This window comes from Salmo salar, chromosome 09, assembly GCF_965601325.2.
Source record: "Salmo salar chromosome 09, fSalSal1, whole genome shotgun sequence".
NCBI lineage: Eukaryota > Metazoa > Chordata > Actinopteri > Salmoniformes > Salmonidae > Salmo > Salmo salar.
This window is the reverse complement of record NC_138299.1, coordinates 46,080,781-46,097,976: the sequence shown is the minus strand read 5'-3', so window position 1 is coordinate 46,097,976 and position 17,196 is coordinate 46,080,781. Positions and strand designations below refer to the sequence as shown.

The 17,196-nt window shown below is 45.5% G+C and overlaps 1 protein-coding gene across 4 annotated transcripts in view; it reads right to left on the bottom strand.

Moving 5' to 3' along the window:
- Positions 1-17,196, bottom strand: part of LOC106611411 (uncharacterized) — a 38,190-nt gene that overhangs the window by 1,819 nt on the left and 19,175 nt on the right. For 2 of the 4 annotated variants that reach the window (XM_045723695.2, XM_014211597.3), the window contains 2 exons: positions 9,207-9,320; positions 8,477-9,121 (listed from right to left, as the gene is read on the bottom strand). In XM_045723695.2, the coding sequence (XP_045579651.1) occupies positions 8,477-9,121; positions 9,207-9,320 (759 nt within the window). The remainder of the gene's footprint in view (positions 1-8,476; positions 9,122-9,206; positions 9,321-17,196) is intronic. The other 2 variants (XM_045723697.2, XM_045723696.2) reach the window with 1 other exon arrangement.

Below are 17,196 nucleotides of genomic sequence, written 5' to 3'. Positions count from 1 at the left end.
GGCAGTTAAATGTAACAAAACACTATTTATAAAAAGCAATATATTAATATTTTTTTGAACACTGCAATTTGTTTACAAGCATGATGGCTGTACGCAGCTTGTTGGCCATTAGCCAATCTGTGTTTCTCAACGAGTTAAAATCACATGAATGCATTCAACCGGTATTTATGACTTCACAACTGGTAAATTCCCACCTTCCACTTGGTTACAAACACAGCATCAGAGTGGAAACTTGAGGCCCAACATAACAATCCTGTCACAACAGACAATGCCAGGAACCTTGTGAATGATGAATATTGTGGATGGCGTTTCAAAACCGAACCGTGACCCCAAAACTGCATACACATACGGTCCGTGGGTTTGGTGAACCGTAGAGACACCCGTCAACAGCGGGAAATGTACATGCGTAGCCGGAGTCAATGCACTCCGTAACGTATGCCAACGTCGTCATGACAATCCATAATAAACAGATGTATACTGCTCAAAAAAATAAAGGGAACACTAAAATAACACATCCTAGATCTGAATGAATGAAATACTTTTTTCTTTACATAGTTGAATGTGCTGACAACAAAATCACACAAAAATAATCAATGGAAATCCAATTTATCAACCCATGGAGGTCTAGATTTGGAGTCACACTCAAAATTAAAGTGGAAAACCACACTACAGGCTGATCCAACTTTGATGTAATGTCCTTAAAACAAGTCAAAATGAGGCTCAGTAGTGTGTGTGGCCTCCACGTGCCTGTATGACCTCCCTACAACGCCTGGGCATGCTCCTGATGAGGTGGCGGATGGTCTCCTGAGGGATCTCCTCCCAGACCTGGACTAAAGCATCCGCCAACTCCTGGACAGTCTGTGGTGCAACGTGGCGTTGGTGGATGAAGCGAGACATGATGTCCCAGATGTGCTCAATTGGATTCAGGTCTGGGGAACGGGCGGGCCAGTTCATAGCATCAATGCCTTCCTCTTGCAGGAACTGCTGACACACTCCAGCCACATGAGGTCTAGCATTGTCTTGCATTAGGAGGAACCCAGGGCCAACCGCACCAGCATATGGTCTCACAAGGGGTCTGAGGATCTCATCTCGGTACCTAATGGCAGTCAGGCTACCTCTGGCGAGCACATGGAGGGCTGTGCTGCCCCCCAAAGAAATGCCACCCCACACCATGACTGACCCACCACCAAACCGGTCATGCTGGAGGATGTTGCAGGCAGCAGAACGTTCTCCACGGCGTCTCCAGACTCTGTCACGTCTGTCACATGTGCTCAGTGTGAACCGGCTTTCATCTGTGAAGAGCACAGGGCGCCAGTGGCGAATTTGCCAATCTTGGTGTTCTCTGGCAAATGCCAAACGTCCTGCACGGTGTTGGGCTGTAAGCACAACCCCCACCTGTGGATGTCAGGCCCTCATACCACCCTCATGGAGTCTGTTTCTGACCGTTTGAGCAGACACATGCACATTTGTGGCCTGCTGGAGGTCATTTTGCAGGGCTCTGGCAGTGCTCCTCCTGCTCCTCCTTGCACAAAGGCGGAGGTAGCGGTCCTGCTGCTGGGTTGTTGCCCTCCTACGGCCTCCTCCACGTCTCCTGATGTACTGGCCTGCCTCCTGGTAGCGCCTCCATGCTCTGGACACTACGCTGACAGACACAGCAAACCTTCTTGCCACAGCTCGCATTGATGAGCCATCCTGGATGATCTGCACTACCTGAGCCACTTGTGTGGGTTGTAGACTCCGTCTCATGCTACCACTAGAGTGAAAGCACCGCCAGCATTCAAAAGTGACCAAAACATCAGCCAGGAAGCATAAGAACTGAGAAGTGGTCTGTGGTCACCACCTGCCGAACCACTCCTTTATTGGGGGTGTCTTGCTAATTGCCTATAATTTCCACCTGTTGTCTATTCCATTTGCACAACAGCATGTGAAATGTATTGTCAATCAGTGTTGCTTCCTAAGTGGACAGTTTGATTTCACAGAAGTGTGATTGACTTGGAGTTACATTGTGTTGTTTAAGTGTTCCCTTTATTTTTTTGAGCAGTGTATTTGTTTGCTATGTAGCCCCTTTGACTCACCTCACCTGTGCTAAACTGTTGCTGCTTTGCTAGCTCACTTCATCTACAAAGAGTAACGTTATTCTGTCATGAAATCAGAGTCCTCCAGTTGTCCAGTTGCCTAGGTTATATGCCTATGATGAAAATCAATACAGCTAAGCTGCAATTGTTTTCAAATATCTAGTACAGAAAAAAATAAATAATATGAAATGTATGCATTCACTACTGTAAGTCACTCTGGATAAGAGCATCTGCTAAATGACAAATGTAAAAATGTTGTCTATTTGATTGAATAACCTTAGCTTTACAGGTCAACATTTAATCTACTTAGTATATGGAAGAACATAACAATTGCTTTTCTAAATCGAACCACACAATTTATCCGCAATGTATCTGCTTATTTTAAAGCAGGTGTCAAACTCATTCCAGGGAGGGTGTCCGTGGGGTTCCGCTCCTCCCTTGTACTTGATTGATACATGGAGGTCACTAATTAGTGACCCTTCACCTGGTTGTCTAGGTTAATTGAAAGGGAGAAAAAAAAACATCTGCAAACACTCGGTCCTCCGTGGAATGAGTTTGATCCCCCTGTTTTAAAAGCAGTGTTCCGCTTAGACGTGTAAAATATAGACTTGCTTTCGAATTTAAAGCGTTACGACACCGTAGACGCTTGCCGCCCGTCTGTTCGCTCATTTGCATTCTATTTCCAGCGCGAGCATGTGCCTTCAAGTGCTTAAAAAAATATGTTTCATTTGAATTAGGCGTTACAGCCCGACACACAACCCCCAAAGATCTTAAGTTCAGTAACCAGCCAACCAAACAGAGCTTCTTCCTCTTTTTTTAACAGTTTCAGGAAGGTAACCAACACTTCTCCTTTCACTCTGAGCTGTGTGCTACAGTCCATAATGTTCTCACTAAAACTATCCTCTAACGTATCACTCCCAGTTTGAGTGAGGACCATTAATGCTGGTTCGGTAAATATGTTGAACAGGTGTGTGTAATGCATATCTATCTATCTATCTATCTATCTATCTATCTATCTATATATATATATATATATATATATATATATATATATATATATATATATAGTACAAATCAAAAGTTTGGACACCTACTCATTCAAGGGTTTTTCTTTATTTTTTACTGTTTTCTACATTGTAGAATAATAGTGAAGACATCACAACTATGAAATAACACATATGGAATCATGTAGTAAACAAAGAAGTGTTAAACAAATCAAGTGTTAAATCAAATCTATTTTATATTTGATTCTTCAAATATCCACCCTTTGCCTTGAAGACAGCTTTGCACACTCTTGGAATTCTCTTAACCAGCTTCATGAGGTAGTCACCTGGAATGCTTTTCAATTAACAAATGTGCCTTGTTAATTTGTGGAATTTCTTTCCTTCTTAATGTGTTTGAGCCAATCAGTTGTGTTGTGACAAGGTAAGGGTGGTATACAGAAGATGGTCTTTTACCAAATGGGCCTATGTCCATATTATGACAAGAACACCTTAAATAAGGAAAGAGAACGACAGTCCATCATTACCTTAACACATGAAGGTCAGTCAATACGGAACATTTCAAGAACTTTTAAAGTTTCTTCAAGTGCAGTCGCAAAAAGCCATCAAGCGCTATGATGAGATTGGCTCTCATGAGGACCGCCACAGGAATGGAAGACCCAGAGTTGCCTCTGCTGCAGAGGATAAGTTCATTAGAGTTACCAACCCCAGAAATTGCAACCCAAATAAATGCTTCACAGAGTTCAAGTAACAGACACATCTCAACATCAACTGTTCAGAGGAGACTGCGTGAATCAGGCCTTCATGGTGGAATTGCTGCAAAGAAACCACTACTAAATGACACCAATAAGAGGAAGAGACTTGCTTGGGCCAAGTAACATGAACAATGGACATTAGACCGGTGGAAATTTGTCCTTCGGTCTGGAGTCCAAATTGGTGATTTTTGCTCCCAACCACTGTGTCTTTGTAAGACGCGGTGTGGTGAACGGATGATCTCCGCATGTGTAGTTCCGACCATGAAGCATGGAGGAGGTGTGATGGTGCTTTGCTGGTGACACTGGTCATTTATTTAAAATTTAAGGCACACTTAACCAGCATGGCTACCACAGCATTTTGCAGCAATACGCCATCCTATCTGGTTTGAGCTTACTGGGACTATATTTTATTTCTCCACAGGACAATGGCCCAACACACCTCCAGGCTGAGTAAGAGCTATTTGACCAAGAAGGAGTGGTTCATCAGATGACCTGGCCTCCACAATCACCCAACTTCAACCCAATTGAGATGGTTTGGGATGAGTTTGGACTGCAGAGTGAAGGAAAAGCAGCCAACAAGTGCTCAGCATATGTGGGAACTCCTTCAAGACTGTTGGAAAAGCATTCCAGGTGAAGCTGGTTGAGAGAATGCCAAGAGTGTGCAGAGCTGTCATCAAGGCAAAGGGTGGCTGGCTTTGAAGAATCTAAAATATATTTGGATTTGTTTAACACTTCTTTGGTTACTACATGATTCCATATGTGTTATTTCATAGTTTTGATGTCTTCACTATTATTCTACAATGTAGAAAATAGTGAAAATAAAGGAAAACCCTTGAATGAGTAGGTGTGTCCAAATGTTTGACTTGTTGTAAAGGTGACAGACAGACAGACAGACAGACAGACAGACAGACAGACAGACAGACAGACAGACAGACAGACAGACAGACAGACAGACAGACAGACAGACAGACAGACAGACAGACAGACAGACAGACAGACAGACAGACAGACAGACAGACAGACAGGCGTATACATACATACTGAACAAAAATATAAAACGCAACATGTCAAGTGTTGGTCCCATGTTTCATGAGCTGAAATAAAAGATCCCAAACATTTTCCATTCCCACAAAAAAAGCTGATTTCTCAAAAATGTAGTACACAAATGTGTTTATACCTGTGGGATCGTCTGAGACCAGCCACCCGGACAGCTGATGAAACTGAGGAGTATTTCTGTCTGTAATAAAGCTACTTTGTTGGGAAAAAATAATTCTGATTGGCTGGGCCTGGCTCCCGGCTCCCACGCGCCCTCTCAGACCTACCCATGGCTGCTCCCCTGCCCAGTCAGGGGAAATCCATAGACTAGGGCCTAATTCATTTATTGACATTGTCTGATTTCCTTATATGAACTGTAATTTTTTTATTATTATTATTTTTTTTTTATTCGGTATTTTTGGCCACCGATTTGACATTTTTTTTTATTACGCCTTTTTTTAACCAGGCAAGTCAGATTAAGAATAATGACGGCCAAGGAACGGGGGTTAACTGCCTTGTTCAGGGGGGATTCGGGGATTCGTTTTTGCAACCCTCCGGTTACTAGTCCAACGCTCTAACCACCTGCCTTACATTGCACTCCACGAGGAGCCTGCATGGCAGGCTGACTACTTGTTACGTGAGGGCAGCAAGAAGCCAAGGTAAGTTGCTAGCTAGCATTAAACTTACCTTATAACAAACTATCAATCTTAACATAATCACTAGTTAACTACACATGGTTGATGATATTACTAGTTTATCTAACGTGTCCTGCGTTGCATATGTGGTGCCTGTTAATTTCTCATCGAATCACAACCTACTTCAACAAATGGATGATGATTTAACAAGCGCATTTGCGAAAAAAGCACTGTCGTTGCACCAATGTACCTAACCATAAACATCAATGCCTTTCTTTAAAATCAATACACAAGTATATATTTTTAAACCTGCATATTTAGTTAATATTACCTGCTAACATGAAATTGTGTCACTTCTCTTGCGTTCATTGCACGCAGAGTCAGGGTATATGCAACAGTTTGGGCCGCTTGGGTCGTTGCGAACTAATTTGCCAGAATTTTACGTAATTATGACATAACATAGAAGGTTGTGCAATGTAACAGGAATATTTAGACTTAGGGATGCCACCCGTTAGATAAAATACGGAACGGTTCCGTATTTCACTGAAAGAAAAAACGTTTTCTTTTTGAGATGATAGTTTCCGGATTCGACCATATTAATGATCTAAGGCTTGTATTTCTGTGTGTTTATTATATTATAATTAAGTCTATGATTTGATAGAGCAGTCTGACTGAGCGGTGGTAGGCAGCAGCAGGCTCGTAAGCATTCATTCAAACAGCACTTTCGTGTGTTTTGCCAGCAGCAGCTCTTCGCTGTGCTTCAAGCATTGCGCTGTTTGACTTCAAGCCGGGTGGGTATAATTTGTGGAACGTTCCAACAGGAATCTATTCCAAAAACTTCATAAATAACAAGGTTGTCAAAAAAACTACGCATACAAAGTTGTATTGCGGCAGAATACGATACCGGGTAGGGAGTGGTCTATTTCATTGCGTTTTTCACTCATCACGTTTATTCCGAAAAATGTCTGTCCTCACTCTGGTTCCCTATGGACAAACATTAAGAATAAGCTATGTGGTGAGTTGATGCCTATTCGGCAGCTAGTTAGCTAGGTTTGTATGCGTTGCTACTTTGTATGCGTTGTTGGTTGGCAATCTTTAACTTTACGTTTTTGAACAGATTCCTGTTGGAACGTTCCACAAATTATACCCACCCCTTCAAGCCTATCAACTCCCAAGATTAGGCTGGTGTAACCGATGTGAAATGGCTAGCTAGTTAGCGAGGTGCGCGCTAATAGTGTTTCAAACGTCACTTGCTCTGAGACTTGGAGTAGTTGTTCCCCTTGCTCTACATGGGTAACGCTGCTTCGAGGGTGGCTGTTGTCGATGTGTTCCTGGTTCGAGCGAGGAGAGGGACGGAAGCTATACTGTTACACTGGCAATACTAAAGTGCCTATAAGAACATCCAATAGTCAAAGGTATATGAAAAACAAATCGTATAGAGAGAAATAGTCCTATAATTCCTATAATAACTACAACCTAAAACTTCTTACCTGGGAATATTGAAGACTCATGTTAAAAGGAACCACCAGCTTTCATATGTTCCCATGTTCCTTTGCAAGGCACTTAAACGTTAGCTTTCTTACATGGCACATATTGCACTTTTACTTTCTTCTCCAACACTTTGTTTTTGCATTATTTAAACCAAATTGAACATGTTTCATTATTTATTTGAGGCTAAATTGATTTTATTGATGTATTATATTAAGTTAAAATAAGTGTTCATTCAGTATTGTTGTAATTGTCATTATTACAAATAATTTATTTATTTATTTTTGTACAAAATTATTATATATATATATTATATATGGTGGAATTATTATATATATAATAATTTTGTACAAAAATAAAAAATAAAAAATATTTGTAATAATGACAATTACAACAATACTGAATGAATATATATATATATATTTTTAAATCGGCATCGGCCTTTTTGGACCTCCAATAATCGGTATCGGTATTAAAATCATAATCGGTCGACCTCTAGTATAAAATCAAACACACAGCCATTCAATCTCCATTGGCAGTAGAATGGCCTTACTGAAGACCTCAGTAACTTTAAACGTGCACTGTCATAGGACGCCACCTTTCCAACAAGTCAGTTCCTCAAATTTCTGTCCTGCTAGAGCTGCCCCGGTCAAATGTAAGTGCTGTTATTGTGAAGTGTAAATATCTAGGAGCAACAACAGCTCAGCCGCGAAGTGGTAGGCCACACAAGCTCACATAACGGGACCGCCGACTGCTGTAGCACTTACAGTTGACCGTAAAAATAATCTGTTCTTGCATAGTGCCAGCTGTAACGTTTGGTGGAGGAGGAATAATGGCCTGGGGATGTTTTTATTGGTTTGGGCTTAGTTCCAGTGAAGGGAAATTTTAACGCTACAAAATACAATGACATTCTAGACAATTCTGTGCTTCCAACTTTGTGGCAAAATTTTGGGGAAGGCCCTTTCCTGTTTCAGCATGACAATACACCTGTGCACAAAGCAAGTTCCATACAGAAATGTTTTGTCGAGATCAGTGTGGAAGAACTTAACTGCTCTGCACAGAGCCCTGACCTCAACCGCATCGAACACCTTTGGGATTAATTGGAACGCCGACTGTTAGCCAGGTCTAATCACCCAACATCAGTGCCCGACCTCACTAATGCTCTTGTGACTGAATGGAATCAAGTCCCTGCAGCAATGTTCCAACCTCTAGTGAAAAGCCTTCCCAGAAGAGTGGAGGCTGTTATAGCAGCAATGGGAGGGGGACCAACTCCATATTAAGGGGACCAACTCCCTATTAACGCCTAGGATTTTTGATTGAGATGTTTGACGAGCAAGTGTCCACATACTTTTGGTCAAAGCGACTTAGTCATGCGTGCATACATTTCAAATATGGGTGGAGCCGGGAATGGAACCCACAACCCTGGTGTTGCAAGCGCCATGCTCTACCAACTGAGTCATACGGGACCCTTGTGTGTTTGTACATGCCTGACTGTGTGCTCTTAACTTCAGCGTTTCCTCGGTGTGTGTGTTTTCGTCTGCTGCGTCTCATCAGTGTGTGTGTGCGTTGCGCACGGGGTTCCTGGCTGTGTGAGCGCTGGTGCCTCCGCAGGTTCCCCAGGGAACTACAGGCATAGCTGCAGGCGTTGCAGAGGTAGGGCTTCTCCCCGGTGTGTGTGCGTGTGTGTCTCTGCAGGTTGACCCTCTGTGTAGAGGCGTAGGGGCAGTGGGGACAGCGGTAGGGCTTCTCTCCATCATGGGTTCTCATGTGGCGTTTTAGATGGTTGGAGTAGCGAGAGGAGAAACTACACAGAGAGCATGTGTACACCTTCATACAGGCTTCTTCATCTCCCGCCTTACTTCTCTTCCTGTCTTGCACCGCATGGGATTGGACAGCTGGGGTTGACTCCTCCCCTTGTGAGGTATCCTCCAAGGCTGTGTGCGATTCTGATTGGACGTCCTCCTCACAGGTCGTGCAGTAGAGTCCCACCCCCAAGTGTAGTCCCGCTCCTAGGTCAAGGTCGGCCCCAATCAGTTGACCACACCCCTTACAGGAGAGGAATGCTGGGAAGGTGGAGTCATCCGGAGCTGGAAGGCTGGAGCTTTCATCACTCAGAGAGAACTCTGTCATAGCTGGTAGAGGGCATACAACAGCATTTAGTCAAGGACTCGGAAATCCGTGTGTGTGTGTGTATGTGTGTGTGTGTGTGTGTCTGACCTGTGTCTCTGTCCAGCCCCATGATCTCCGTGTCTCCAAACTCACAGAGCTCTCCACTAAGCAGGAAGTCACTGTCCAGAACCAGGCATCCTGGATCACACTCCACACCGTCTACTGCAACACAGTCATCATTACACTCCACACCGTCTACTGCAACACAGTCACCATTACACTCCACACCGTCTACTGCAACACACAGTCATCATTACACTCCACACCGTCTCCTGCAACACACAGTCACCATTACACTCCACACCGTCTACTGCAACACAGTCACCATTACACTCCACACCGTCTACTGCAACACACAGTCATCATTACACTCCACAACGTCTACTGCAACACATTCACCATTACACTCCACACCGTCTACTGCAACACAGTCACCATTACACTCCACACCGTCTACTGCAACACACAGTCATCATTACACTCCACACCGTCTACTGCAACACACAGTCATCATTACACTCCACACCGTCTACTGCAACACACAGTCATCATTACACTCCACACCGTCTACTGCAACACAGTCATCATTACACTCAACACCGTCTACTGCAACACAGTCACCCTTACACTCCACACCGTCTACTGCAACACAGTCACCATTACACTCCACACCGTCTACTGCAACACACATTCATCATTACACTCCACACCGTCTACTGCAACACAGTCACCATTACACTCCACACCGTCTACTGCAACACAGTCACCATTACACTCCACACCGTCTCCTGCAACACACAGTCACCATTACACTCCACACCGTCTACTGCAACACAGTCACCATTACACTCCACACCGTCTACTGCAACACAGTCATCATTACACTCCACACCGTCTACTGCAACACACAGTCACCATTACACTCCACACCGTCTACTGCAACACACAGTCACCATTACACTCCACACCGTCTACTGCAACACACAGTCATCATTACACTCCACACCGTCTACTGCAACACACAGTCATCATTACACTCCACACCGTCTCCTGCAACACACAGTCACCATTACACTCCACACCGTCTACTGCAACACAGTCACCATTACACTCCACACCGTCTACTGCAACACACAGTCATCATTACACTCCACAACGTCTACTGCAACACATTCACCATTACACTCCACACCGTCTACTGCAACACACAGTCATCATTACACTCCACACCGTCTACTGCAACACACAGTCATCATTACACTCCACACCGTCTACTGCAACACAGTCATCATTACACTCCACACCGTCTACTGCAACACAGTCATCATTACACTCCACACCGTCTACTGCAACACAGTCATCATTACACTCCACACCGTCTACTGCAACACAGTCACCATTACACTCCACACCGTCTCCTGCAACACACAGTCACCATTACACTCCACACCGTCTACTGCAACACAGTCACCATTACACTCCACACCGTCTACTGCAACACAGTCATCATTACACTCCACACCGTCTACTGCAACACACAGTCACCATTACACTCCACACCGTCTACTGCAACACACAGTCACCATTACACTCCACACCGTCTACTGCAACACAGTCACCATTACACTCCACACCGTCTACTGCAACACACAGTCATCATTACACTCCACACCGTCTACTGCAACACACAGTCACCATTACACTCCACACCGTCTACTGCAACACACAGTCACCATTACACTCCACACCGTCTACTGCAACACAGTCACCATTACACTCCACACCGTCTACTGCAACACACAGTCATCATTACACTCCACACCGTCTACTGCAACACAGTCATCATTACACTCCACACCGTCTACTGCAACACAGTCATCATTACACTCCACACCGTCTACTGCAACACGCAGTCATCATTACACTCCACACCGTCTACTGCAACACACAGTCACCATTACACTCCACACTGTCTACTGTAAAACAGTCACCATTACACTCCACACCGTCTACTGCAACACAGTCACCATTACACTCCACACCGTCTACTGCAACACACAGTCATCATTACACTCCACACCGTCTACTGCAACACAGTCACCATTACACTCCACACCGTCTACTGCAACACACAGTCATCATTACACTCCACACCGTCTACTGCAACACACAGTCATCATTACACTCCACACCGTCTACTGCAACACAGTCATCATTACACTCCACACCGTCTACTGCAACACAGTCATCATTACACTCCACACCGTCTACTGCAACACACAGTCACCATTACACTCCACACCGTCTACTGCAACACACAGTCATCATTACACTCCACACCGTCTACTGCAACACACAGTCATCATTACACTCCACACCGTCTACTGCAACACACAGTCATCATTACACTCCACACCGTCTACTGCAACACAGTCACCATTACACTCCACACCGTCTACTGCAACACACAGTCATCATTACACTCCACACCGTCTACTGCAACACATTCACCATTACACTCCACACCGTCTACTGCAACACAGTCACCATTACACTCCACACCGTCTACTGCAACACACAGTCATCATTACACTCCACACCGTCTACTGCAACACACAGTCATCATTACACTCCACACCGTCTACTGCAACACAGTCATCATTACACTCAACACCGTCTACTGCAACACAGTCACCATTACACTCCACACCGTCTACTGCAACACAGTCACCATTACACTCCACACCGTCTACTGCAACACACAGTCACCATTACACTCCACACCGTCTACTGCAACACAGTCACCATTACACTCCACACCGTCTACTGCAACACACAGTCATCATTACACTCCACACCGTCTACTGCAACACAGTCATCATTACACTCCACACCGTCTACTGCAACACGCAGTCATCATTACACTCCACACCGTCTACTGCAACACGCAGTCACCATTACACTCCACACCGTCTACTGCAACACACAGTCATCATTACACTCCACACCGTCTACTGCAACACAGTCACCATTACACTCCACACCGTCTACTGCAACACACAGTCATCATTACACTCCACACCGTCTACTGCAACACACAGTCATCATTACACTCCACACCGTCTACTGCAACACAGTCATCATTACACTCCACACCGTCTACTGCAACACAGTCATCATTACACTCCACACCGTCTACTGCAACACACAGTCACCATTACACTCCACACCGTCTACTGCAACACACAGTCATCATTACACTCCACACCGTCTACTGCAACACACAGTCACCATTACACTCCACACCGTCTACTGCAACACACAGTCACCATTACACTCCACACCGTCTACTGCAACACAGTCACCATTACACTCCACACCGTCTACTGCAACACACAGTCATCATTACACTCCACACCGTCTACTGCAACACAGTCATCATTACACTCCACACCGTCTACTGCAACACGCAGTCATCATTACACTCCACACCGTCTACTGCAACACACAGTCACCATTACACTCCACACTGTCTACTGTAAAACAGTCACCATTACACTCCACACCGTCTACTGCAACACAGTCACCATTACACTCCACACCGTCTACTGCAACACACAGTCATCATTACACTCCACACCGTCTACTGCAACACAGTCACCATTACACTCCACACCGTCTACTGCAACACGCAGTCATCATTACACTCCACACCGTCTACTGCAACACGCAGTCACCATTACACTCCACACCGTCTACTGCAACACACAGTCATCATTACACTCCACACCGTCTACTGCAACACAGTCACCATTACACTCCACACCGTCTACTGCAACACACAGTCATCATTACACTCCACACCGTCTACTGCAACACACAGTCATCATTACACTCCACACCGTCTACTGCAACACAGTCATCATTACACTCCACACCGTCTACTGCAACACAGTCATCATTACACTCCACACCGTCTACTGCAACACACAGTCATCATTACACTCCACACCGTCTACTGCAACACACAGTCATCATTACACTCCACACCGTCTACTGCAACACACAGTCATCATTACACTCCACACCGTCTACTGCAACACACAGTCATCATTACACTCCACACCGTCTACTGCAACACAGTCACCATTACACTCCACACCGTCTACTGCAACACAGTCATCATTACACTCCACACCGTCTACTGCAACACACAGTCACCATTACACTCCACACCGTCTACTGCAACACACAGTCATCATTACACTCCACACCGTCTACTGCAACACACAGTCATCATTACACTCCACACCGTCTACTGCAACACAGTCATCATTACACTCCACACCGTCTACTGCAACACAGTCATCATTACACTCCACACCGTCTACTGCAACACACAGTCACCATTACACTCCACACCGTCTACTGCAACACACAGTCATCATTACACTCCACACCGTCTACTGCAACACACAGTCATCATTACACTCCACACCGTCTACTGCAACACACAGTCATCATTACACTCCACACCGTCTACTGCAACACACAGTCACCATTACACTCCACACCGTCTACTGCAACACAGTCACCATTACACTCCACACCGTCTACTGCAACACACAGTCATCATTACACTCCACACCGTCTACTGCAACACACAGTCATCATTACACTCCACACCGTCTACTGCAACACAGTCATCATTACACTCCACACCGTCTACTGCAACACAGTCATCATTACACTCCACACCGTCTACTGCAACACAGTCACCATTACACTCCACACCGTCTCCTGCAACACAGTCACCATTACACTCCACACCGTCTACTGCAACACAGTCATCATTACACTCCACACCGTCTACTGCAACACACAGTCATCATTACACTCCACACCGTCTACTGCAACACACAGTCACCATTACACTCCACACCGTCTACTGCAACACACAGTCACCATTACACTCCACACCGTCTACTGCAACACAGTCACCATTACACTCCACACCGTCTACTGCAACACACAGTCATCATTACACTCCACACCGTCTACTGCAACACGCAGTCATCATTACACTCCACACCGTCTACTGCAACACACAGTCACCATTACACTCCACACTGTCTACTGTAAAACAGTCACCATTACACTCCACACCGTCTACTGCAACACACAGTCACCATTACACTCCACACCGTCTACTGCAAAACAGTCACCATTACACTCCACACCGTCTACTGCAACACAGTCACCATTACACTCCACACCGTCTACTGCAACACACAGTCACCATTACACTCCACACCGTCTACTGTAAACACAGTCACCATTACACTCCACACCGTCTACTGCAACACAGTCACCATTACACTCCACACCGTCTACTGCAACACACAGTCATCATTACACTCCACACCGTCTACTGCAACACAGTCACCATTACACTCCACACCGTCTACTGCAACACACAGTCATCATTACACTCCACACCGTCTACTGCAACACACAGTCATCATTACACTCCACACCGTCTACTGCAACACAGTCATCATTACACTCCACACCGTCTACTGCAACACAGTCATCATTACACTCCACACCGTCTACTGCAACACAGTCACCATTACACTCCACACCGTCTACTGCAACACACAGTCATCATTACACTCCACACCGTCTACTGCAACACAGTCATCATTACACTCCACACCGTCTACTGCAACACGCAGTCATCATTACACTCCACACCGTCTACTGCAACACACAGTCACCATTACACTCCACACTGTCTACTGTAAAACAGTCACCATTACACTCCACACCGTCTACTGCAACACAGTCACCATTACACTCCACACCGTCTACTGCAACACACAGTCATCATTACACTCCACACCGTCTACTGCAACACAGTCACCATTACACTCCACACCGTCTACTGCAACACGCAGTCATCATTACACTCCACACCGTCTACTGCAACACGCAGTCACCATTACACTCCACACCGTCTACTGCAACACACAGTCATCATTACACTCCACACCGTCTACTGCAACACAGTCACCATTACACTCCACACCGTCTACTGCAACACACAGTCATCATTACACTCCACACCGTCTACTGCAACACACAGTCATCATTACACTCCACACCGTCTACTGCAACACAGTCATCATTACACTCCACACCGTCTACTGCAACACAGTCATCATTACACTCCACACCGTCTACTGCAACACACAGTCACCATTACACTCCACACCGTCTACTGCAACACACAGTCATCATTACACTCCACACCGTCTACTGCAACACACAGTCATCATTACACTCCACACCGTCTACTGCAACACACAGTCATCATTACACTCCACACCGTCTACTGCAACACAGTCACCATTACACTCCACACCGTCTACTGCAACACACGTCATCATTACACTCCACACCGTCTACTGCAACACACAGTCACCATTACACTCCACACCGTCTACTGCAACACACAGTCATCATTACACTCCACACCGTCTACTGCAACACACAGTCATCATTACACTCCACACCGTCTACTGCAACACAGTCATCATTACACTCCACACCGTCTACTGCAACACAGTCATCATTACACTCCACACCGTCTACTGCAACACACAGTCACCATTACACTCCACACCGTCTACTGCAACACACAGTCATCATTACACTCCACACCGTCTACTGCAACACACAGTCATCATTACACTCCACACCGTCTACTGCAACACACAGTCACCATTACACTCCACACCGTCTACTGCAACACAGTCACCATTACACTCCACACCGTCTACTGCAACACACAGTCATCATTACACTCCACACCGTCTACTGCAACACACAGTCATCATTACACTCCACACCGTCTACTGCAACACAGTCATCATTACACTCCACACCGTCTACTGCAACACAGTCATCATTACACTCCACACCGTCTACTGCAACACAGTCACCATTACACTCCACACCGTCTCCTGCAACACAGTCACCATTACACTCCACACCGTCTACTGCAACACAGTCATCATTACACTCCACACCGTCTACTGCAACACACAGTCATCATTACACTCCACACCGTCTACTGCAACACACAGTCACCATTACACTCCACACCGTCTACTGCAACACACAGTCACCATTACACTCCACACCGTCTACTGCAACACAGTCACCATTACACTCCACACCGTCTACTGCAACACACAGTCATCATTACACTCCACACCGTCTACTGCAACACAGTCATCATTACACTCCACACCGTCTACTGCAACACAGTCATCATTACACTCCACACCGTCTACTGCAACACGCAGTCATCATTACACTCCACACCGTCTACTGCAACACACAGTCACCATTACACTCCACACTGTCTACTGTAAAACAGTCACCATTACACTCCACACCGTCTACTGCAACACAGTCACCATTACACTCCACACCGTCTACTGCAACACACAGTCATCATTACACTCCACACCGTCTACTGCAACACAGTCACCATTACACTCCACACCGTCTACTGCAACAAACAGTCATCATTACACTCCACACCGTCTACTGCAACACACAGTCATCATTACACTCCACACCGTCTACTGCAACACAGTCATCATTACACTCCACACCGTCTACTGCAACACAGTCATCATTACACTCCACACCGTCTACTGCAACACACAGTCACCATTACACTCCACACCGTCTACTGCAACACACAGTCATCATTACACTCCACACCGTCTACTGCAACACACAGTCATCATTACACTCCACACCGTCTACTGCAACACACAGTCATCATTACACTCCACACCGTCTACTGCAACACAGTCACCATTACACTCCACACCGTCTACTGCAACACACAGTCATCATTACACTCCACACCGTCTACTGCAACACATTCACCATTACACTCCACACCGTCTACTGCAACACAGTCACCATTACACTCCACACCGTCTACTGCAACACA